General features: G+C 39.6%; 2 protein-coding genes across 2 annotated transcripts in view; both read left to right on the forward strand.

The window, feature by feature from the left end:
* Positions 1 to 26642, forward strand: part of LOC145789136 (protein TPR3-like) — a 113600-nt gene that overhangs the window by 66697 nt on the left and 20261 nt on the right. The window lies entirely within an intron of this gene.
* Positions 419 to 6154, forward strand: LOC145805205 (uncharacterized). The gene is made up of 3 exons (XM_082900269.1): positions 419 to 768; positions 829 to 1171; positions 6062 to 6154. The coding sequence occupies exons 1-3, from the start codon at positions 419 to 421 to the stop codon at positions 6152 to 6154; spliced, it is 786 nt and encodes a 261-aa protein (XP_082756395.1).

Genomic DNA, 26642 nt, shown 5'->3' on the forward strand with positions numbered 1-26642 from the left:
GCGGTTGGCTCCTCGGACGCATGGAAGCGTCGAGGTTGAAATGCCAATACCGCACCTTGCCTACGAACCAACAGATAAAGCGTTGGCAAGACTACATAGCTCGCCGTTCGTTTCGGCGATTGAGAACGCACCATTACCCTCAGGCTTCATCCAGCCTAAATTTACTACATACGAAGGGAAGACAGACCCTTACATGCACCTAAGCCACTTTCGCCAGGTTATGGCAGTATACCGGCGGAACGAAGCTTTGATGTGCATCCTATTCCTATCTAGCCTTGGCAACCTAGGTTTAACTTGGTTCGAAAAGCTACCAGAAGGCAGCATAGCCTCCTGGGCGCAATTAGCGGAGGCGTTTGTGACGAGATTCAGAACGAACACCAAGACGCCAGTGGAGATTGATCAGCTACTCTCTATCGACATGGGCGACAAAGAAACATTAAGGTCCTACAACAGTCGCTACTGGGAGACGTTCAACCAAATCGGGGACTGCCTCACCAATCTCGTCATTGCACAGTACAAAAGAGGACTTCCAGTCGGAAACAGATTGAGGGATTCGATTACAATGACTCCACCCTTCACGATGGAAGCCTTAATGGAAAGAGTGCACCAACATATTCGGGTGGAGGAGGATGGCGCCCGTGCCAAGGCAAAATCTGGTGCGATAGCAACACCAGAAAAGAAGACTACGACAAAGGTCAATACAGTAGAACGTCAAAGCAAGAATGGACGAGGCAGGCGAAATAACGAAGAGAACCAAGATAAAAGATGGTTGAGAGTCCGCACTGCCATCACCAAGGTATTCAAGAAACCAATTTACCGAATTCTCAGTGAGATACGCGATGAACCATTCGTCAAATGGCCAGCTAAATTGGGAGAGGCTCAGAAGGACTACGATGAAAGATCACGTTGCACCTTCCATAAAGAAAAGGGGCACCGCACTGAAAACTGCACGTTGTTAAGACAACATCTGGAGGAGTTAGTGGCAGCAGGTCACTTAGACCGGTATATAGAAGGAGGGACGCAGCCAGCCCTCCAAAACCACGACCACCCAGATGGAACACCAAACGACGCCCCACCTCAAGGCGTGATAAACGTAATGCAAGGGGTATTTGAGCCTGAGCGCGTATGTGAGCTCAGGGGCATGATAAAGAAGGCTGAGCACTTAAAGGAGGTATTAAGTGCCCAGCCCACCATTAAAAAGGGGAAAATAGAAACCACGAACGTCATATCTTTTTCAAATAGAGACTTGGCAAGGATATACTGCCCTCACAATGATGCACTGGTCGTCACTCTCCGAGTCAAGGATTTCGACGTCAAGTGAATTTTGATTGACCAAGGGAGCTCATGTGAGATAATGTACTACGACACCTTCAAACAACTGAAATTGGAGGACAAAGACTTGGCACCAACTGTATCCCCTCTGATCGGATTCAACTCAATGCCAGAGTGGCCAGTCGGCAAGATTATCCTTCCAGTCAGGATAGGAAGCGTGACAAAACAAGTGGAATTTTGGGTGTTAAAGGTCCCTTCCACTTACAACATAATCTTGGAAAGAACATGGCTGCATGCCATGCGAGCGGTAGCTTCATCCTACCATCAAGTAATGCGATTCCCCAACGAAATCGGGGTAATTGAAAAGGTCTTTGGAGACCAAATTATGTCCAAGCAATGCTTTGTCACGGTTAATGGCAGCCGCACTACCAAGGGATATGTTCATTCGGTGGAAGAACCTGAAAGCAATGAACTGTTCGCAGATGTTGGCAAAGCGGCTGATCAAAAAGCGGTGGAAGACTTGGTAGAGGTAAGAATAGATAAAAAGAACCCGGATAAGTTCTTTTTGCTTGGTTCGTCGTTGTCCAGCATTGAGAGATTAGAGGTCTTGGAATTCTTGACCTCTAACATCGAAGTGTTCGCCTGGACACCGTACGACATGCCAGGCATTGATCCAGACTTCATCTGTCACCAACTCAATGTCCACCCATCCACCAGACCAATCATTCAGCACACTCGTAGATCGGCACTCCACCACGCCGAGATAGTGGCGGAAGAAGTGGAAAATCTGCTAGAGGCATGAGCTATCAGAGAAGTGCACTACCCCAGATGGACTTCCAACACAGTCATGGTGCCAAAGAAGAATGGTAAATGGCGTGTCTGCGTCGATTATAAGACAGTCAACAAAGCATGCCCAAAGGATAACTTCCCCCTACTACAGATAGATCAACTGGTAGACCTAACGGCGGGGCACAACCGACTTAGCTTTCTTGATGCGTATAGAGGCTACCATCAGATCGCCATGTACGAACCAGACCAGGAGGTCACGTCCTTTACAACTCCAAGAAGACTATACTGCTACAAGGTCATGCCCTTTGGCCTAAAGAATATAGGGGCAACATTCCAAAGGATCGTCACCAAGATGTTTGAACCATTGTTAGGCAGAATAATGGAAGCTTACATCGACGACATAGTGGTCAAGAGCAAGGATAGGAACGACCATCTCAAGGACCTAGGTGAGATGTTTCAGATCCTTAAGAAGTACAAATTACGCCTCAATGCATCTAAGTGTGCATTCGGAGTAGGATCGGGCAAATTCCTAGGCTTCTTGGTGACCAACCGGGATATAGAGACAGACCCCTCTCAGATCAAAGCAATTCAAGATCTGGAGAGGCCAAAAACAGTAAAAGAAGTGCAACATTTCACCAGCATAGCAGCTGCACTCAACCGATTCATAAGTCGGTCGTCAGATAGACTACGACCATTTTTTCAAGCATTAAAAGCCAAGTTCAAGTGGGACGAAGAATGCGACCGCGCTCTGGAAAGCTTGAAAGAATACATGCCTTCTCCACCACTGCTTGTCACCCCAATACCTGGAGAAGAACTCTTCCTGTACCTGGCGGTCTCTCAACACGCAATTAACGCAGTGTTGGTCCGTGCGGAAGGAATCCAACACCTACACATCTTTTATGTCAGCAAGACATTGCTAGGCGCCGAAACAAGGTACTTGCCATTGGAAAAACTAGCCTTGGCCTTGATGATGGCCTCAAGGAAGTTGTCGCACTACTTTCACGCCCACACCATAGTCATCGTCACAGCTTTCCCATTAAAAGCTTTGTTTGAGAGGGCGAACTTTTCTGGGTGAATCTTGAAGTGGGCAGTAAAGTTGGGACAATTTGACATCAAATTCTAACCTAGAACCGCTATAAAGGCCCAAGCGTTGGCAGACTTTGTCGCGGAATTCACCCCAGGAAGTCATCATATCTGCCCAGTCGACCTGACTGACACAACTGAACTAAGGATAGAAGTCGACGCTGGAATAGCGCAATCCCTGGTGCAGGATACTTAGTTAGACCCCAAGGCAGACTAGAGTAAAAAAAGCAAGGAAGAAGCGAACCATGTTACACCAAGCCAAGACTCACCAACAAATAAAGACTTGGTACAATTAGATAACAAGGGACAGACAGCAAGCATAGACCTTGAAGAAAATACCAGTAACATTCTTGACCCCATGGCATCATCTGACCCCTCCACTTGCTGGAAATTGTTCGTTAGAGAGATGTGAAAGCTCTTCGTAGATGGAGCATCCAACCGGTATAGCGCAGGACTTGCCATAGTCCTCATCTCACCAGACGGCTTAGTTGTGGAGCAAGCAGTCAACCTTGGCTTCCCAGCATCAAACAACGAAGCAGAATATGAAGTACTTCTTGCAGACCTCAAATCAGCATTCTACATGAAGGCCACCAAGCTAATGGTTTACAGCGACTCACAACTGGTGGTAAACCAAATTTCAGACGACTACGAAGCAAAGGATGACAGGATGTCTAAGTACCAAGACTTAGTTAGAAAAGAGATCAAGAAATTTGAAGTAGTAAGGATAGAACAAATTGGCAGGGAGGAAAACAGCAGAGCAGATGAACTAGCAGGCTTTGCTTCAATGACAAATACATCCATCCCTCATCCGCTGCCAATCGACTACCTACCAAGACCAAGCACTGAAGACCCCGAAGCAGAAGAGGTATGTTGCGCCGAACTAGGACCCTCATAGATGGATCCCATCATACTATTCTTAAAAGACGGCGTCTTACCGAAAGAAAAGAAAGAAGCCAACAAAATTAGAGTAAAGTCGCAGCAATTTTGGCTCTCCCCATCTATGGCATTGTACAAAAAGTCATTCTCAGGACCTTATCTAAAATGTGTCCACCCCAGCAAAGTGGAAGCATTCTTGTTCAAGATACACGAAGGCGTGTGCGGAAGCCACCAAGGAGGAAGATCATTAGCCTACAGAGCCATATCGCAAGGATATTGGTTGCCATACATGCAAGCAGACTCGGAGAAGTATGTGAAGAAGTGCGAGAAATGTCAGAAGTTCGCACACCAAATACATCAGCCAGCCAGAGAGCTCCTACCATTGACCAGCCCATGGCCCTTCGCAATGTGGGGCTTGGACATTGTAGGACCACTTCCAACAGCACCAGGAAACAGGAAGTTCTTTTTCGCAGCAACAGACTACTTCACAAAGTGGGTGGAAGCAGAAGCATTGGCATCAATCAAGGAAAAAGATGTGAAAAAGTTCGTCTGGCAGAATATCATCACTCGGTTTGGCATACCTAAAGCCCTAATATCAGACAACGACACTCAGTTTGATGGCAGAATCTTTAGCGGCTTTTGTGAAGAATACAGAATCTTTCCCTTACAATAAGAAACTTCCTTTGGCATTCCAATGGTGATAGGGGTATCTATTGGAAGAAATGGATGCATTTGTGCTTCCAAAAGTTGGGGTGGGTTGGGATTTAGGAATTTACAGTGCTTCAATCAAGCTCTATTAGCTAAACAGGTGTGAAGGTTGATTCATAATCCCAACGGATTATCAACAGCAGTATTAATGAGTAAGGCCTCGTTTGGAAATAGACTATTTTAGTAATTTTTTGATTTTTTTGATTAAAATATGAGAGAAAAAAAACTAATATGTTTAGAATGAATTTTTAGTTTTTTATGAATAGATGTGCAAAAAATAGAGAGAAAATAAAATTTTTGATTTTTTTTGTATAGGTTATAGGTTTTTTGGTTTTTTTAGTAACTTTTTGGCTTTTAGGTTAAAACAACCACTTGCCAAACGAGGCCTAAGTACTGTCATAAGCACCCATTCCTAACTGTTAATCTAAGTTCTAATGTTTCCTAAGGGTGGCGTAGTATTTTATGGGGTAGGGACCTATTGAAGTCGGGTCTTCATTCGGTAGTGGGAAATGGACAACAAATTTGACGTTTTGAGGATCAATGGATACCTTCTACATCCAATCCATTACAATGGAGGGATGTTACAAGACTTCTTCCAGGCATACGGGTAGAACATCATATAGATTGGGATCAGGACTGTTGGAGGGAGAATTTGCTAAGATTATTCTTCTCGGCGAACTGTATAAGAGCTATTCTATCGGTTCACATTCCAAATTACACTTGTGAAGACAAACTAGTCTAGAGCCCAGTAAAAAATGGAGTTTACTCCATAAAATCTAGGTATAAACAAGCCTTGATTCATTCTTATCCTCTGTTTTACAAGACTACCTCTACACAAGGGGTATGGAAAAAGCTATGGAATATAGGTTTACCTCCAAAATGGAATGTCTTCATTTGAAAATGTCTTCATAGAATACTTTCAGTCCAATGGGAATTAAAAAAACGTGGTGTGCATGTTAACACTAGATGTGCTTGATGTAACAATGACAAGGAAACAATTAACCATGTGTTTTTAGAGTATGAACGGCACAAAGGGTATGGAGGGGATCTACTTTGGGTTTGAATTTTAGCATTGGAGTACCTGTGTCATTTTTTCAATGGTTTATAGGTTGGATTGAACAAGTCAAAGACACTCAAATTGTAGTCCAATCGGTTGCCATTACAAAGGAATCAAGTGGTCTTCCATCAGAATTTCCCGAATGTTAAGAGTACATTAGAGGAAGCTAGGAAACTCTTTGTTATGACTTCAAGTCTTGATAAAAATGGAAATGGAAAATGCTCTACTTCTGCAGTTGATATAGACAATAACACATCTAACCTATGCATTGTGCAGAATGTTATGGACAGTAACAGTGCAATAGCTTCTTGGAATTTCATCATAGATGGATCATGGAAATCATCAACAGATGATGCTGGAATTGCATAGATTTCTTTGGACAACAACAAGCAGCAGATGACAAGGCGGGCTGTGGTGAAGAAATCATTACAACATCCATTACTAGCTAAGGCGCATGGATGCTTGGATACAATTCAATGGGCTATACAACATGGTTTGAAAAACATAACTATGCACACAGACTGCCAGGTAATGGTCAAGATGCTTCAGCAACAAGGGAGCCAGGAAGATTGGCAGATTACTACAATTATTAATGATATTCTAACTTATGCTAAGTGTTTGAACTATGTTTGTATTAGTAAGGTAGCAAGTAATGTAATTTAACCAGCGCATAATCTGGCAAAAAATGTAACTACTAATACTTAAGGTTTTGATATATGGATGTTTGTTTCATTCTAAAAAAAAAAAAAATGTAAAATATTTTATGGTAGTGTAATCCTTGATAAAGGTGTTCGCAGTTCAGTTGTAGTCGATAAACTTTCAATTCACCATCCGTTTGACGAATTGGCGGATTGGAAAAAATTAATCTGCATCCGTTTGGCAAATTGAGCAGATTGGAGGATTAGCGGATGGAAGCAAATCGGGTTGGCGGTTTAAACTTTTACAAATTTTGAACATAATACAACATCTTGTCAACATTTTTTTTTGAATAACAATCCAACTCAACATAATTAAAAAATTATCACGTAAATTGTCAAATACCAATAATAAATACATATAAGAAAATCAGGCATTGTCAAAACTATTTCATTATTGTTTTAAAAAACTATTTAATTTGATTTTTTTTTAAATGACAGAATGAAGCCTTATATTTTCCACACAAAAATATCAAATATCAATACTTGTCATTTGATAAAAGGATTTTCAAATTGAAAATAAATTGAAAACACAGCAGAATATCTAAATTCTTTTTCAATTGAAAATATAAATAGAATATCTAGACAAACTGAAAACACAAAGTCTTACAAATTACTAAGGGTGCTCGCGGTTTGGTGGTTCAGTTGCAGCTAAAGGAACCTCAAATCTACCATCCGTCCAAAACTAGGCGGATTGGAAAAAAAAAAATAATCTGCAACCGTCCATTTGTCGTCACGCATTCATTCAAAATGCGACGAATCGATTCAGTTCGATCAGTTTGGACGAATCAAAATATTCGCTGAACCCCCCTAATCCTTGAGATCATGGGAGAGGATCAGAACTCATGTGATCTTGTACCATTTTTTGAATAAATGAATCACATGTATAATAAAAATATGGATAAATTATAAATACACCATTTGAGATTTACTTAAAGTATAGATTGTTCCTTATAGTTTAAAAAATTACAAATACTCCCTTGTTAGAATTTTTTATTTAACAGAATTAACTAAAAAAATGAAATTCATAATTGCTCTTTTATACAATAATAAAATTATTTAAATTATTAATTGAAATATATTTCTAATATCATTAAAAACTGTCAATTGACTTAATAATTTATTAATAAAATAGAAGATTTGTTATAAAATTAAAAATCTCAAGAAATGAAATGTAATTTCTAAAACCACAATGAACGATTCGTATTTTAATTAAATCTCAAAAGATGTATTCATAATTTATCAATTAAATATACACCTTCTATGCTAAATAAAAGTAAAAGAAAAAAATAAATGTAAAATATTTTATGGTAGTGTAATCTTTGAGATCTTGGGGAGAGGATCGGAACTCATGTGTAGTGTAATCCTCGAGACCTTTGGCATTTTGCATATTTAGGTCTACTTTGGTAGTTGGGTTAAGAACTAAACAGTTAATTGTTTTTTTTTTTGTTTTTTTTGAAGCATATTATTTTTTAAATTTTTTTATACATTTTTTTTAAAAAAAAATCAATTTTTTTTTTTAAAAAAGAAAATTAACTTTTAATATACTTTTCAAAATAAGTCTTAAATATGAAAATATTATGGTATACTATACACCCCTTAAAAGATGTGTACAATACGTATTTTATAATTAAAAAATAAAATTACATAATTTTATATTTTTTGAGTCATCACTAAAAAAAAATGTCATAATTAAATATAACATGAGACATAATTAAAAAAACTCATGAGTTATATTTAAAATAATATTGAGAGAGTAATTTATAAGTAAATTGGGCCGAGCTGAAGGCTTCTTTGGAAGTTAGGCCACACATTGTGTAACAACTCAGATTTTTAATTATTTTGTAAAATTTATACTAATATTATTTAATCTTAGTTCGGAAAATATATAATTTATTATATATTGTTATGTGTAATTTTGTAAAATAATATAATTATTAAAAATTTAAAGGTCAAAATAATAATAATAATAATAATATGCGTGGTATTAAAATAAATAATTAATTTTCTGTTAGTATACAATAAAATATAACTTAATTAAAAATTAAATTATTTATATAATTATATTAAAATATTAAATCAAAAAATAAATATTTATATAATTATATTAAAATATTAAATCAAAAAATAATTATCTTAAATATCTATTAAAAATAACATATAATTATTAATCGAATTTGACACGAGCCACGTCTGCTCTCTCTCCCTATAAATAGAGAGGAACCGTTTCACCTGCTCTCTCGCCCTATAAATAGAGAGGACCTGTTTCACCTGGGAAAGAAAGAAGAAAGAGAGAAGGAAAGGAAAGGAAAGAAAGAAAAGAGAAGGAAGAAAAAAAATAATGGAAGTTGAAAGGGTCTTTGATAGTAGAAAAGAAGAGTAATGTATTAAAGTTAAAGTGAATTATATTATACTTTGAGTTATCAAAATATATTTTACGTATGTTTTGACTTACCATACTTATTTTATACAAGTTATGTTTTATTAGTATATTAATAAAAGTTATATTTTATAAAGGTTTCAGTTACGTGGTTTTATTTTTAAACTCTATTTGCTTAAAAGGAAATCTATGGATATGTTTGTTTTACTTTTAAAGAATATTTGACTATGACCTTATAAACAATTATATTTCGTAAGTACAGCCTTGGGAGTCCCATGCCTTGGGAGACTCAAATAACTATTGGCTTCTGTTTGATCACTTTGTGGTTCTCTGTTTGTCATGGATCCATTGACCTCTGTTCTGTGCGGAGCTAAGTGCTATACTATTGTGGGAGCCACCTCTAGAATCCGTACGAGCCACCTCTTGAATCCGTACCTCTATTCTGATTGTCAGACCTGTGACCTTTGTTTTGTACTGTGATTATGGTCATTTACTTACATAATTTCTGTATTTCAGTTTCTATCATTTAAATGAAAATAATCTCAGTTGTAGTTATATATTTACATAAAATCTGTATTTCAGTTTCTGCTACTTCAATGATTTAGTTACTAATGATTTATTTACCAAACCGAGTTATGTAAATGTTTTGGCCTAATTAACTATCCATGGTTATTCCGTGTCCATTATACTCTTGTTATAATATTTCTCGCTCTGCCATGTGCTTATAGTTATTTACCAATTTTCAAGAATCAATGCACTTCAGAAATAGCTTTTTGGAAAGTCGGGTTGCGGAATAGACACACACAATATTTTTATGATATTATTTATATGTAATTATCGGCCTTTTTGGTCAATATATTTTGTAATAAAAATAGAAACTCCAATGATTATTTTGGTACCCTTATTTAAATATTACTTCCGCTCGCGTTATTTGATTTGTTTAAGAATTGGCCGTACATAACCTCAGTTACTGGCCATCACAATGCTTAATCCTTGGGTACAGGGAGCGGGTTGTGACACGTTGGACCGAGATAAGAGCTGCTGTAGCTCGATAGAAAAACTAACAAAGTTGGGCCAGATGAAGTTCGGACCGAGCTGTGGGCCGAGGTATTTTGGGCTTTGCAAGTTAGACCTCGTCCTTGTTAGCTCGGTTAGAGACGGCTGCAGTTTGTTTGGTTTAAACAAACAAAACCGAGGTACAAGAGAATAAGGGCCGAGCTAGGTGTTGTGTATGAAAACACCAGATTTGATTATGACAAAGGGCTAATGCTAGCCCGGTTGCTTTGTTATCCAACTGCGGTAAAAACCATCTCACTTGGTTTAAGCAGTGAGGAGGGTGTTGAAGGATAAACATTATCTTTCAGTAGTGTGATTCCTAGGAGGACTTTACATGGAGGAATAAGAATCTTACTAGGATTGTGCTAGGAAAAAACTATATAAGCTCACAATAGAAACTACGTACAGGTAACACAACTTTGATTCTCGAATACACAGAGCTTTTGTCTATTTGTCTATTTTGCTGACTTAGGCATCGGAGAAGTATCCGACACACACCCGTTGGCTAGCTCACGTTTGTGTTTTCAGGGAATAAAGCGACGACGTTTGGAGGAGCGCAGACTTGATCAACAGGATTATACGAGAACATTATTTCGTGCTCGTACAATTGGCGCCGTCTGTGGGAATCCCAGAAAGAACAAAACCTCTTGATCAAGTTTTCCTCTCTAGTTGGAAGCAATAGCGCACAATAAAGACTTGCCGCAATTAGCTATTGATGGGCAAACCCTGGAGAGGGGTAGGAGGCGTGAAGGTTTGCCTTCTATCCCTCCCATGGTGGATTTAGAAACCCAGCGACAGAACCCCCGGAGGGATGCAAGGGGGAGGCGAGCTGGTAGCCCCCGTCGCTCTCAAAGCCCTGAAAGATAGAGGCAAAGGATGGACCCTCAAGTTCTAGAGGATCGCGTGAAGGAGCAGGACGAGTTAATAAGGAGGATGGCGGCAGACATGGAGTCAATGAAGCGCCAGATAAAAGGAAAAGGGGTGGCGACAGGAGAGGGATGCAAATGCAACACGCCCCCTCACCACTCAGAGGATCGTGATAGGCGTACAACACCATCGCAAGCAGAAAGTAGGAGCCTTAGAACAGGCGACACTCAATCAAGGACTTCCAGGACTCGTTACTCCAAGTCTGAGAGAACGAGAACTGAGAGGTCATAAACTGAGGGAAGCACCTATCGGCCCTCGCACACGCACTAGATGTCATCTAGGCACACAGAGTTGCCTAGATCATCTGACTTGCGAACTGTGCTTGAAGAAAGGGCCCAATGGAAGGAGGATACTAGGGCACGTAACCCGCGCAGAGTTTCAGCCCTTTAGCAGTTGGCCCTTCGAACGCATGGGAGCGTCGAGGTAGGAATGCCAATGCCACGCCTTGCTTTCAAACCAACTGACAAAGTATTAGCAAGGTTACAGATCTCGCCGTTCGTTCCGGCAATTGAGAACGTGCCACTACCTTCAGGATTCCACCAGCCCAAATTCACCACTTATGAGAGGAAGACAGACCCCTACATGCAATTAAGCCACTTTCGCCAGGTTATGGCAGTATACTGGCGAAACGAGGCTTTAATGTGCATCCTATTTCCATCCAGCCTTGGCGACCTAGGTTTAACTTGGTTCGAAAGGCTACCAGAGGGCAGCATTGCCTCATGGGCGCAGTTGGCAGAAGCGTTCGTGACTAGATTCAGGACGAACACCAAGACACCAATGGAGATCGACCAGCTACTCTCCATTGACATGGGCGAAAAAGAGACGTTGAGGTCCTACAACAGTCGCTACTGGGAAACCTTCAACCAGATTGGGGATTGCCCTACGAACCTTGCCATTGCAAAATATAAACGGGGCCTGCCAGTCGGTAACAAATTAAGGGACTTAATTACTATGATGCCACCCCGCACGGTGGAGGCCTTAATGGAGAGAGTGCACTAACATATTCGCGTGGAGGAAGATAGCGCCCGTGCTAAGGCAAAATCTGGCACAACAGTAATACCAGATAAAAAGACTACAACAAAAGTCAACACGGTAGAGCAACCTAACAGGAATGGGCGAGGTAGGCGAGCCAACAGAGAGGACCCAGACAAAAAGAGGTTAAGAGTTCGCACTGCCATTACCACAGTGTTCAAAAAACCAATCTACCGAATTCTTAGTAAGATACGCAATGAACCTTTCGTCCGATGGTCAGCTAAGTTGGGAGAAGTACAAAAAGACTATGACGAGAGGTCCCGATGTACCTTCCATGATAAAAAGGGGCACCGCACTGAAAATTGCACGTCGTTGAGACAACATTTGGAGGAGTTAGTGGTTGCTGGACACTTGGATCAGTACATAAAAGGAGGAACACAGCCAGCCCTCCAGAACCACAACAACCCAAACGGGATGCCCGTCGACGCTCCACCTCAAGGCGTAATTAACGTAATACATGGGATATTCGAACCTGAGCGGGTATGCGAGCTCAGGGGGATGATCAAAAAGGCTGAGCACTTAAGGGAGGTATTAAGTGCACAACCTGCCATAAAAAATGGGGAGAACAGAGGCCACAAATGTCATATCTTTTTCAGACAAAGATTTAGTAAGGATATATTACCCTCATAATGATGCACCGATTGTCACTCTACACGTCAAGAATTTTGACATCAAACGGATTTTGATTGATCAAGGAAGCTCATGTGAGATAATGTATTACGAAACCTTCAAACAACTGAAATTGGAGGACAAAGACTTGGCACCTGCAACATCTCCTCTAATCAGATTCAACTCAATGCTAGAGTGGCCAGTGGGCAAGTTAATCCTCCCAGTAAAGGCAGGAACCATGGCGAAATAGGTTGAATTCTGGGTATTGAAAGTCCCTTCCACTTACAACATAATCTTGGAGAGTACATGGTTGCACGCCATGCGATCAGTAGCGTCAACCTACCATCAAGTATTGCGGTTCCCCAACAAAGTCGGAGTAATTGAAGAGGTCTTTGGAGACCAAATTATGTCAAAACAGTGCTTCGTCACAGTAAATGGCAGCCGCGCTGCAAAGGGGTATGTACAGATGGTGGAAGAACCTGAGAGCAATGAATTGTTTGCGGATGTTGGCAAGGCAGCTGAACAGAAGGCAATGGAAGATTTGGTACAGGTAAGGATAGATGAAAAGAACCCAGAAAAGTTCTTTTTGTTTGGCTCATCTTTGTCCAGCACTGAGAGAAAAGAGGTCATGGAATTCTTAACCTCTAACATTGAAGTGTTTGCCTGGACGCCGTATGACATGCTTGGCATTGACCCAAACTTCATCTATCACCAACTGAACGTCCACCTAACTGCCAGACCAATTATACAGCACACTCCCAGATCAGCACTCCACCATGCCGAGATAGTGGCGGAAGATGTGGGAAACTTACTGGAGGTAGGAGCTATCAGAGAAGTGCACTATCCCAGGTGGATCTCCAATGCCGTAGTAGTGCCAAAGAAGAACTAAAAATGGCGTGTCTGCGTGGACTACAAAACAATCAACAAGGCATGTCCAAAGGACAGTTTTTCCCTACCACGGATAGACTAATTGGTAGACCTGATGGCAGGACACAATCGACATAGCTTTCTTGATGCGTACAGAGGTTACCATCAGATCGCTATGTATGAACCAGACCAAGAGGTTACATCCTTTACAATGCCTAGAGGATTGTATTGTTACAAGGTCATGCCCTTTGGACTAAAAAATGCAGGTGCAACATTTCAACGGATGGTCACCAAGATGTTTGAACCATTGTTAGGCAGAACAATGGAGGCTTACATAGATGAAATGGTGGTCAAAAGTAAGGATGAGAAGGACCATCTCAGAGACCTAGGTGAAATGTTCCAGATTCTGAAGAAGAACAAGTTGCGCCTAAATGCATCCAAGTGTGCATTCGGCGTAAGATTAGGCAAATTCTTAGGCTTTCTGGTTACCAACCGAGGTATAGAAGCAGACCCATCTCAGATCAAAGCAATCCAGGATCTAGAGAGGCCCAACACAGTAAAAGAGGTGCAACATCTCACTGGCCTAGCTGTCACACTCAACCGGTTCATAAGTCGGTCATTAGACAAATGTCGACCATTCTTCCAAGCATTGAAGGCCAAATTTGAGTGGGATGAAGAATACGATCACGCGCTAGAAAGCTTAAAAGTGTACATGTCTTCTCCACCGTTGCTAGTAACACCAGTACCTGGAGAAGAGCTCTTTTTTTACCTAGCAGTTTCACAGCACGCAATCAGCGCAGTGTTAGCTAGAGCGGAAGGAATCCAACACCTGCCCATCTTTTTATGTTAGCAAAACGTTGCTGGGCGCAGAAACCAGGTACCCATGATTGGAAAAACTGGCCTTAGCCTTGATGATGGCCTCAAGGAAATTGTCGCATTACTTTTACGCCCACACCATAATCGTCCTAACAGCTTTTCCACTAAAAACTTTGTTTGAGAGGGCGGACTTTTCTGGGCGAATCTTGAAGTGGGCGGTGGAATTGGGACAATTTGATGTCAGGTTTCAACCTAGAACTGCAATAAAAGCCCAAGTTTTGGCAGACTTTGTGGCAGAGTTCACACCAAGAAGTCATCACAGCTGCCCAGTTGACTTGACTGGTACAACAAAAAAGGGGATAGAAAGTGTTGTAGGAATTACGCAGCCCCCAAAACAAGATGCCCAATCATATCCCAAGGCATACCAGATTAAAGAAAGGAGGAAGAGGCAAACCAAGCCATTCCCAATGAGGACTCATCAAAAAATAGAGATTTAAAGCAGTCTGACAGTGAAGATACAACACCTACAGCCGGCATGGACTTGGTGGAAAACACCGATAACACTCATGACCCCAAGACATCATCTGACCCCTCCACTTGCTGGAAGCTATTCGTTGGAGAAATGTGGAAGCTCTTCGTGGATGGAGCATCCAATAGGCACGGTGCAAGACTTGGCATAGCCCTCATCTCATCAGATGGCCTAATAGTGGAACAAATAGTCAACCTTGGCTTCCCCGCATCAAACAATGAGGCGGAGTATGAAGCACTTTTAGCAGGCCTAAAATCAGCACTTTTCATACAGGCCACCGAGCTAATGGTTTACAGTGACTCCCAACTGGTAGTAAACCAGATTTCAGGCGACTACGAGGCAAAAGATGAGAGAATGACCAAGTACCAAGAGTTAGTCAAAAAGGAAATCATGAAATTCGAAGTAGTGAGGATAGAGCAGATCGGCCGAGAAGAAAATAGTAGAGCAGGCGAACTAGCAGGCTTTGTTTCAATGCAGACACCTCCATCCCACATCCATTACTAATTGACTACCTACCAAGACCAAGCATTGAAGAACCTGAAGTAGCTGAGGTATGTTGCGCTGAACTAGGCCCTTCATGGATGGATCCCATTATAGTATTCTTAAAAGACGGCGTCTTATCCAAAGGGAAGAAAGTGGCCAACAAAATAAGAGCAAAGTCACAGTGATTCTGGCTCTCCCCATCAATGGCCTTGTACAAAAAATCCTTCACAGGACCTTACTTGAAATGTGCCCGTCCTAGTAAGGTCGATGCATTCTTATTCGAGATACACGAAGGCGTATGCGGAAGCCACCAAGGGGGAAGATCATTGGCCTACAGAGCAATTTCATAAGGATATTGGTGGCCTTACATGCAAGTAGATTCAGAGAAATATATCAAGAAGTGCGAGAAATGTTAGAAATTCGCACACCAAATACATCAACCGGCCAGAGAGCTTCTACCATTAACTAGCCCATGGCCCTTTGCGATGTGAGGCTTGGACATAGTAGGACCACTTCCAATGGCACCCGGCAACAAAAAGTTCTTCCTTGCAGCAATAGATTACTTCACAAAGTGGGTGGAAGCAGAAGCACTCGCTTCAATAAAGGAGAAAGATGTGAAAAAGTTCGTCTGGCAGAATATCATCACTTTGTTCTGCATACCCAAGGCTCTAATATCTGACAACAACACTCAGTTCGATGGCAAAATTTTTAGAGGCTTTTGTGAAGAGTACAAGATAGAATTCTACAATTCTACACCAGCATACCCCCAAGTAAATGGCCAGGCGGAAGCATCAAACACAGTTGTTTTGGATGGATTGAAGAAAAGGTTGGAGACAACATAAGGCAAATGGGCTAAGGAGCTTCCTCATGTTTTATGGGTTTACTGTACCACACCTGGGCGGTCAACTAGAGAAACACCTTTTTTCCTGGCTTATGGCATGGAAGCAGTAATCCCACTGGAAGTAGGCCTCCCCACTATTAGAAGTGAAAATTTTGACCCGAATTTAAATGGAGAAGCTATAGCCTTGGAACTCGACCTTACAGAAGAGAGATGAGAAAGAGCACTGGTTCACATTGCCTCATACCAGCAAGAGTTATTCAGAAAATATAACAAGATAGTACATCCGAGGTAATTCAAGATTGGAGATTAGGTGCTGCGCAAAGTAATGGGAAACACTCTGGTACCCAGAGATGGCAAGTTAGGGCCTAATTGGGAAGGACCATACAAAGTGGTTGGCTTAGCAGGAAAAGGGGCATATCACTTGGAAGATAGAGACAACAAGGCGATTCCCAAGCCATGGAATACTGCCAATCTCAAACTATTTTATTTTTAACTTTTCATTAAAGTACTTGTAATTTTTCTTTTTTTCAATAAAACAAGTAGTCTCATTTTCAGTATAATTCTTTTCTTCTGTAAAAGTTGTTTTAGTGAGCTAGGGGCAATGAAAACAGAGTTGGTCAGAATAACTAACACTTGGCTCTAGGTTGGCAGGAATAACCAACTTTGAGCTCTCTTCAGCTGAGATCAGGATCTAGGCAGAAGAAGTTTGGCAGGAATAAGCAAACACTTGGCTCTAGGTTGGCAGGAATAACCAACACTGAGCTCTCTTTAGCCGAGATCAGGATCTAGGCTGAAGAAGTTTGGCAGGAATAACCAAACACTTGGCTCTAGGTTGGCAAGAATAACCAACACTAAGCTCTCTTTAGCCGAGATCAGGATCTAGGCTGAAGAGGTTGGTAGGAATAACCAACATTTATCTCTCCTCAGCCGAAATAAGGATCTTGGCTGAAGAGGTTGGCAGGAATAACCAACATTTATCTCTCTTCAGCCGACATAAGGATCTAGGCTGAAGAGGTTGGTGAGAATAACCAACATTTATCTCTCTTCAATCGAGATAAGGATCTAAGCTGAAGAGGTTGGCAAGAATAACAAACATTTAACTCTCTTCAGCCGAGATAAGGATCTAGGCTGAAGAGAGTTGGCAGGTATGACCAAACAGAATACAAGGTTAAGACCGAGATAGGTATCTCGGCCTGAAAATGCTAGACTTTATGCAAATCATAGTTGAAAAACAAATGTAGGTATGGAATAAATCGAGCAAAAAGAAACAGATTTCATTCAAGATTCAAAACAAAGTTACAAGAAGTGGGACTTTAGTCCGGTTACAAATTCTTTCCAAAAGTAAAAAGAAGAAATTACATGATCAAGAAAAAAGATCATCCAAATCAGCATCCAAGTCAACCTGAGCTTTACCACTCGGTAGCCCGGTGTTGACAGGTAGGTCGGTCACTACCACATCTTCAACCATAATGGACACCGCTGGATCCACCCGAGCTGGCTGAGCAGTCTGGAGACCGGGGTCCCTAGTAGCAGCTGGGGCGTCTTCAGGCTCTGGGGATGCCTCATCCTCCTCTCCCACTTGGAGCAATTTCTCTTGGATAGCATTGGCGTAGTCCGCCATGTAGCTCGGAATAAAGTGGGGAGGAGGGTTTTGGAAGACCTCGATTTCTTGGCCAAAACCGAGATTTATTACAGCCGCCTTCCATCCACATTTGAAAAATATATCTTTCACAGCCTTGCACTGCTGGATGTAGGTGGCTTCCCATCCTTGTAGCCACGGTCCTCAGCTTCTTCCACGTTCTTTTTCAGTTCGGCTATTTCAGCGTCTTTCTTTTTCTCAAGCTTGACAAGCTTGCGCAGATATTTGTCTTTCCGTTCGGCCAAAGCCTTCTGCTTGTCCGCTTCCGTCGATTTGACCAGCTCGATAAGACGGGCGATTTCGACCTGTAGCTCGGTGGTCTTTCGTTGGGCTTCTTTTAGTTTGGCCGTCTTAGTGTTGGCCTCGGTTACGGCCTACCGAGTTATCTTGCGTAGCTCTAACACGCGTTTGTGAGCAACGTGGTTCTTCTACATAGCCTGCAAAATGAGAGATAACAATTATGAATAAAAGTCGAGCAAACAGATGATATAAAATAAAAGACGATTAGAAGGAGCACTTACCAGCACCATTGACATCATCACCGACCGGATGGCCTTCAGCTCGGTCAAATGGTCATGATGTTCCATGTTAGAAGGCAAGAACACGCTCCTAGCCAGGTTAAAAGCAAGCGTATGGTCTTTGTCTACCACCACTGAGTCTGTGTTTCTTATGGCTCGGTTCCTGTATGTTAGTTTTGGGGCCCACTCAGAAGAGCTAGCCCGGTCAGAACGCTTAGGTTCTGGGCTCGGTGGCGTGGTTTGGGGAAGTATGGTGTCTTCTTCATCAACAAGGCGTGGCTCGGTTAAGGAAGTGCAAGCACGCTTATTTGGCCGAGATGATGAGGGCCGGGCTGTTGGAAGAGCTACCACGGCCTCATGTGTTTGGCCAGCTTGTGGTATCTCGGCCTAGTCTCCAACGGCTGGAGCCATTGTTTCGGTGATGAGTGCTCTGATTGCTCTCTTCTTAGCCATTTCTTGCTCCTCTGTTAATGGGGTCAGATTTATTTGAGGTAGTGTTAGATCTGGTTTTGGTGAAGGTTCCATGAGGAAATCTGTCACCCTTGTTTTCCTCCTACTGTTGTATCTGTACGTCGGTTCAAAATTAAGTAGCTCGGCCGAACCTCGATCGCGGTACTGGAGTACGGCGCGGAGTGTGTCAAGATTGGGGTATTGGTACTGCAGCTTTAGTTGGTTCAAGTCTGCATAAAGAAAAAAGGAAACGGTTAGCACGGTGCAAAACTTATAAACAGAGTAAAGAATGCGCAAAGCTAAGCCGAGGTATTCATACCAGCTACTCCCTTATTCCAGTTAATTCGGTCGCCCAGTATCTGGGCTTCCTAGTCTTCGAAGTTGCCCGAGACCCAGAAAAAGTCATCGTCGTTTACATCTTTGTCCGGTGTATTTTTGATTATTTTCTCTCGGCGTCCTCTTATTCTTAAATAGTATACCCAACCATTTTCATTCTGGCCAAGTGAATATTGGCGAAAAAGCTCGGCTAAACCGAGGTTGAGGCCAAGCCGGTGATTTAACTCGGCGATGCCATTTATTATTCTGTATGAATTGGTGCTAGGTTGGGTTGGGCATATTCTAGTTTGCCTAAGGAATTCTCATAGGAGTGGTTGAACTGGGAATCGGAGGCCGGCTTCAACAATGGATAGCACGGTACATGGAACAAAACCTTGTTTTCCCTAGGGTGTGGTATCTAGTTCGGCTATGGAAAGATGGACATCGTCTGGAATTTGGTAATCCTTTTGAAACTCAGCTATGGCCCCGGGTGAGTTTACTAAGAATCGATATTTTCCCATGTGGACTTAAGTTATGTATAAATTAGCTCGGAGTACTAGCTTGGTGTGGAGATGACGTTGAGTATTTCGGTTGAGCGTTCAAAGGAGTACCTGGCCAACCTAGTCAAAGTCTACAAAGTGGAGATGAAAAGTGTTAAGCCCAGATCGTTGGAGCGTGCTAAGTATAACGGCAAAAATAAATGTAAGCCTAGCTCGGCTACGTGGGATACTATCTGTTCTTAGTTCGGTTGGAGCGAAGGACTTTAGATCGGCTAAATGAAACGAAAGGTTCTTAGTCCGGCTGAAACTCAAGGTGTGGCGTGAAGTTTTAGTTCGGTTATTAGGGGAGTTATCTAGTTTGGCTGAGTGCACACCTAACTACAAATAAGTTCCTAGTTCGGTTGAAGTATTATTTTGGATCAAAACGATTTTCATAACAGATTGTGAATTTGGTGAAAGATCTATCATATGGTTTTTGGGACTAAGAGGTTCATCCCCATTGTTATGAGAACTATATTAATACGTGTTTTGAAGAACATATATATATTATGCTATGTATTGCTATACTATATAGAATAAACGAGAAGGAAACAAGATTAGAGTACTTACAGTTTTAAGATCAAGGGATGAAGATCAAAACGGTGGAGATGCCAGGTTAGAGCACGAGCGCTGCAGGTGCTGTGGTTGTGAAAATGGAGGTTCGGAGGAAGAGAGTGAAGGTGAACAGTAGAAGTGCCGAGTTCAAAAACTAGGGTTTTCGTATAAGGCAGAGAAAAGGCGGGACTGTTCAAAATTTTTAGAGTACGAGGGCGGCGGCGATAGTTGTACTTGACCAGTTGGAGCCAGCCACGTGTCCACACGAATAGGAAATGATTCAGATGTACATAAGTGAAAGGACGTGTATGAACCAGACTAATCGGTAGCCCGGTAGGAGGTGACCTCGGTTTGCTTGAATGTTTTTAGCTCTGCTAGAGAAGAGTAATCCCAAATCATGCTGTGCAGATAGAATTAAGGAGCAATTGAGAAGGTAATTTATAAGTAAATTGGTCCGAGCTAAAGGCTTCTTTGGAAGTTAGGCCACACGTTGGACCGAGATAAGAGCTGCTGTAGCTCGGTAGAAAAACTAACAATGTTGGGCTAGATGAAGTTTGGACCAAGCTGTGGGCCGGGGTATTTTGGGCTTCACAAGTTAGACCTCGTCCTTGTTAGCTCGGTTAGAGACGGCTGCAGTTAGCTCGGTTTAAACAAACAAAACCGAGGTACAAGAGAATAAGGGCCGAGCTAGGTGTTGCGTATGAAAGCACCATATTTGATTATGACAATGGGCTAATGTTAGTCAGGTTGCTTTGTTATCCAACTGTGGTAAAAACCATCTCACTTTGTTTAAGCAGTGAGGAGAGTGTTGAAGGATAAACATTATCTTTCAGGAGTGTGATTCCTAGGAGGACTTTACATGAAGGAATAAGAGTCCTATTAGGATTGTGCCAGGCAAAAACTATAAAAACTCAAAACAGAAATTATGTACAGGTAACACAACTTTGATTCTCGAATACACAGACCTTTTGTCTATTTGTCTATTTTGCTGACTTAGGCATCGAAGAGGTATTCGGCACACACCCGCCAGCTAGCTCACGTTTGTGTTTTCAGAGAATAAAGCGACGACGTTTGGAGGAGCGCAGACTTGATCAACAAGATTATATGAGAACATTATTTCGTACTCATATAAATATTATAACTAAAGAAGAAAATTAATCATAATTAAAAAAATAACATAATTTAAAATAGATATCATACACGTCTTATAAAAACTTATTTTGAGAAGATGGTTAAAAATTAGTTTTTTGACTTTTTAAAAAAAAATGTGTAAAAAATATGAAAGATGATATGATCCAAAATATGAGAGATAATATAATCCAAAATAGATTAAGTTTCGTTTGGTATTGATAGTCAACTTTTTTGTGTTATGACTTTTTTAACTTGACTTTTTTAGCCTTTTTTAATTTTTATTTTTGTGTTTTTTTTTTAATTTTTGTTAAAAAAAAGTGTAATAATTATAATTTAAATATGATATTTTATCTTATTGACATATATAACTTATTTTATCTTTTTATATTTTTTTTAATTCCAAAATATTTATCAAACAAGGCTAAAAATTAGATTTTAACTTCTAACTCACTTTTTAACAGAGTTCCCCTGGACATGTGCATGTCAGAATTTGCCTTTTAAATACACACCTCATATTTTGTGTGTGTTTTAGATGGGGCAATCCACACCTCATCACTCATGTTAAATTTTAAGATAAATAATAAATATATTTTTGAGATTTATTTAAATTATAAATTATTTTTTATAATTTTAGAAATTACATATTATGTCCTTTAAGGGTTTTAATTTCATAACAAATAGGTCATTTTATTAATAAATATCAAGTTACTTAATAATTTTTAATAATGTTAAAATGTTATTTCAATTAATAATTTAAATAATTTTATTATTGTATAGGTAAACAGTTAGAAATTTCATTTTTTTCAATTAATTCTGTTAAATAAAAAATTCTGACAGAGAAGTAATTGTAATTTTTCAAACCACATAAGACAATTCGTATTTTAAGTAAATTTAAGGGAATGTATTTGTAATTTATCATAAATTTTAAAAGTAAGTGTAAAGGATTCGGTTGGAATGTAGATTTGCCTTTTAATTTTTTAACTTTTTAGTTATTTTAATTTAGAATTAAAATAATTTTATTTGGAATGAATTTTTTAATTTTTTATAAAAAATAATTATAATTTAAATATAGCAACGTTTAGTTTAAAATTAAAATTTTATTTTAAGTTTTTATAATTATTTAGTTCGAACACACCCCTAATCCACATGTCAAATGACTACAAAACATTTTATGGTTGTTTGGTCAAGTCTGTCCCCTCACCAACCCTACGTCAACTAATAAGTGAGTTCAGTAGTGCTTCACCTATCATGTGAGATCTACTATGGAAAACTACCAGCAATTAGGGGTTGCATAATACCGTCGAAATCGTTAAAATTTCACCGAATCACACTGTTAAGGTAAATTCGTTATTATTTGTCTATCAAACTGCCAGTTTTTGGTAAGAAAAATGGCAAATTCTAGTGACACTTTTATCAATCTGCCGGTTTCTATTTTTCTTCCAAAACGCACCGACCCGCACCGCTATTAAATCATGTTTTATAAGATTCTAAAAATTCTTTTTTACTTAAGTTTGCTTGTTGTTCTATGCCTTAGAATATAGTATTACATTACTGCTTGAGGGGAATTCAAAATGTCAGGAATCCAAAATAAAGTTGGATTCCAATTCACTTTCCAATCCTTTTTTTTTTTTTTTTTTCTGACCATGTTGCAAACTTGCATCAGCTCACTTTTCAATCTAAATACTTTTCAACAGTAAGCATTTTCAATATATTGTAAACCCTGAATGATATTAATTTTGTGTATTGTATTTGATCATTGTAGCTTCTACAGATATTTGTAATGAACTGATGGCATAGTCGTTGATATTATCATGTTGTTGCTACACTTGCTGCATCAGAAGAAAGTTTCGCAAGATGCTTAACATCACGGTATCTCTCGTCTTTTTTTTACTCTTTGATTTAAGTTTTGTAATTTGAATTATATTTTTTATAAACCGCCAATCCGCCCGAACCGCCTAGGGAAATCCGCCATTATTTGCCAACCGAACCGCCGGTTTTTGATAAGAAAAATGGCAAATTCTAATGACACTTTTATCAATCTGCCACCCGCCATACAGTTCCTATTTTTCTCTCAAATCGCCCTGACCCGCACCGCGCACACCCCTACCAGTAACCACCGGTTTAACCATTGACCTCCAACATCTTATATTTATTATTGATTAACTCAATCTGATATCGGAAAACCTCATATCTATGAGAAGAATACGACCAGAATTGTTCATTCTTTCTGTAATAAATAATAAATTTTTATTAAAATTTGATCAAAACATTTTTATTGGATCCTTCTTTAATGAAAAAGACAGTTCATAATTTTTTATTTATTTTTTTTCCCATAAACCCTTTACTTTTACCTGGAAACCCATATACTTGATGTAGGGCACATGTTTTTACATTTTTTTTTTTGAACAATCTTATCCTTCCATATATACGTGAGAAATTTGAATAAGAAGATAAAAAACTGGTTTACCCAGCAGTAATCATTCTGTTCAAAAGAAAAGAAAAGAAAAAAAAAAGAAGATGAAGGCACTCAGCAATAATTTGTGTTTGGTTAGGAGATTTAAAAAAAGATTTAGAAAGAAAAATAAAAAATAAAAGTGAAATGTGAATAAAATATACTTATATTTTATCTATACTTACATTTTATCTAATTTCATATAAATTTTTTCTCTTAAAAAAAAAAAATTCCTTTCTAAATTTCTAACCAAACACATTAATGTCTGACCTTATTTTCTGTGCTGGCACCGGTTCTTATGGGGGTTTCAGCCATAATCTCTTGCAGCCAAAAATGTGTGTTTTGCTCTCTCCCTCTCTCTCCATAGAGACACACACAAAGAGTTGTTTTAAAATGATGATTCAAAATTAATTTTTTAATTTTTTTTAAAAAAATATATAAAAAATGTGAAACATAATATAATTTAAAATAATTAAAAATTAAGAAGTGACTTTTTAAAAAAATCCAAAGTAAAAGAGACGAAAGGTTTTTCTTGGCTTTTGGTTTGGGTGATGTGATAGGATAGGATGTGGGCATTAGATAACAATAATGTTTGAGAGTTTTAATAGAACTCTAATGATGGGTATCACATGTGATAAGATATTTTGACTTATTTTTTTTTATTTTTTATTTTTTATTTTATATTAGGTTAAAATTTTAATATTAAAATTGTTGGAACAATCTTCTGTGTAAATAAAATAATTTGAAATAATTCAAACAAAATAAAATAAAACTTACAGTATTTATTTTGTAGAATCGAATAAATAATTCAAAAATCAAGTCGAGTGTGTGACACTTTGTCCTTAAGACAGATTCGCCCCACTACAGTGCTTATGGTTGAGTGGCGTCTATCTCGCAGGATACAATGATCTTAACCAATTTATAGTAGCACTCCAAAATAAATTGTTCGGCGAACCAAACATGTGTTCTAACTCTCTGAATATTTATTCTAAAATTAAAATGAAGAATAATGCACAAAATAAAATCTGGACAGCAAAGATGAGATTTTGCAAACTAATTTTTAGATTTTTAGACTGCTGGAAATGTCAAGTATTTATAGGCACAAAATGCTAACCCGAACAGGTACCATTTGGAATTGAACAGGTGTGTTTTGAATTGAACAGATATAAGTTTAAATTCAAACAGATTTGCAAACTGTTTCAACAGATTAACTGCTGGACAGTTATACCCGGAACTACTGGGCAGTTTCTGGATGTTAACTAACTAAAAAAATAGTTTTTATCTGTAGAGGAATTTTGAATAGAAGTTAGACAAAAATTGGAATTCAAATTTCAAATTAAAATTCCCGCAATAATTTTTTGAAAAAAATAAAAAAAAATTTGTCGAAAAAAAATTAATACAAGAACCAACCCGACCCACAACCGGGCCCGGCACGGCCGGATGGACGGCGGCTGCGGCGCGTGCGCGCGTGTTTGGTGGTTTGAGCTAAGGTTCACTTTGTCCATAACTCCTTCCTTCTACAAACTTGAGGTGCCCTTTGGGGCCCAACCCAAGTATTGTAGGCTAGAGCTTATATACACAAATAAACTCTCTTAAAGTTTCAATGTGGGACAACCCTTTCCAAAGAAACCCACATTTACTTCCTTAAATTTTCTATTCCACGAACCCGAAAAAGACGTCATGTTCCCATTCACTCATAAATGGTTTTGACGAACCGTCTTCACCGTGTGACTTACCCCGTGGCAAGGAACACTTCACCTCTTCGGACCCACCCCAAAAGACGTTCGGGGCCCACTCAATTTTGGGCTCAAAGTTGGCCCAAAATATGTCTATATAAACCAATTTTTCCAACAATCCCCCACATGAATGGAATTTGACGGAGAGAAAATGCAACAACATGATTTAATTGCAGAGAGTACAGAAATTGAAAATATTCTGCAAAGGATAGGTAACTTTTGGCTTTGAACCTTTTCTTGTGAGACACTATCGGATTTACTAGCTAACTAGTGAACATGATGTCTTGAACTGTTCAGCCGTTTGTGTAAACCAAGACAATAGAACTCACACAGTATATCCCCAGACACAGTTTAGTTCTCACTATTGCGTTCATTTTGGCCCTGAACAACCTGATCTTTCATGAGTGCTCTAGAGAATTGTAGCCCTTCACAAATCTCATAGAATCGGCCCAGTTCACACTTATATAAGTGATTCTTATGAAGAGTATCCTGCCATACTCCACTAGGTTTATCTAGATATAAGAATCATTAAAAGTATTACTTAACCTAAACCGTTGCAGACATCACTATTTCATCATAGAAATGGGTAGGAGTTGGACTCCCCAGTAATCCTTCTGAGTCAATCACAACTCGGTTGTCCCTTTGAACCTAGATTTTGGGATCTCCAGTCAACTAGGTTGGGTTGCCATTGTGGTAACTTTTATTTAATAGGCTTAAGTCTCATTCCCCTCGATGAATTCTCAACAAACTCTCTTACTATCCCTTTGGTTAGTGGATTCGCTATGTTGTCTTTAGACTTAACATATTCAATGGAAATAATTCCATTAGAGAGTAGCTGTCTCACGGTGTTATGTCGACGACGAATGTGTCGTGACTTACCGTTATACATATGACTCTGTGCTCTACCTATTACTGATTGACTATCACAATGTATGCATATAGCAGGCACCGGTTTTGGCCATATTGGAATATCTTCAAGGAAGTGGCGAAACCATTCTGCTTCTTCCCCTGCTTTGTCTAAAGCAATGAATTCTGATTCCATAGTAGACCTAGCAATGCAAGTCTGTTTGGAAGATTTCCAAGATACAGCCGCCCCACCAAGAGTAAAGACATACCCACTGGTGGACTTTGAGTCTCTAGTATCCGATATCCAATTTGCATCACAGTAACCTTTAAGTACTGCTGGATATCTGGTATAATTCAACCCAATGTTACGAGTAAATCGAAGATATCTTAGAACCCTTATAATTGCTTTCCAGTGTTCTACCCCCGGATTACTCGTATATC

The sequence above is a fragment of the Camellia sinensis genome, chromosome 13 (assembly GCF_055761805.1).
Source record: "Camellia sinensis isolate YWXY chromosome 13, ASM5576180v1, whole genome shotgun sequence".
In the NCBI taxonomy this organism is placed as follows: Eukaryota; Viridiplantae; Streptophyta; class Magnoliopsida; order Ericales; family Theaceae; genus Camellia; species Camellia sinensis.

Coding starts and splice junctions, on each gene's coding strand:
- LOC145805205 (XM_082900269.1), top strand. CDS start 419: ATGGGCGACAAAGAAACATTAAGGTCCTACAACAGTCGCTACTGGGAG. Junction 769..828: donor GAGAACCAAGATAAAAGATG/GTTGAGAGTCCG, acceptor CCGAATTCTCAG/TGAGATACGCGATGAACCAT. Junction 1,172..6,061: donor AGGCTGAGCACTTAAAGGAG/GTATTAAGTGCC, acceptor TGCATTGTGCAG/AATGTTATGGACAGTAACAG.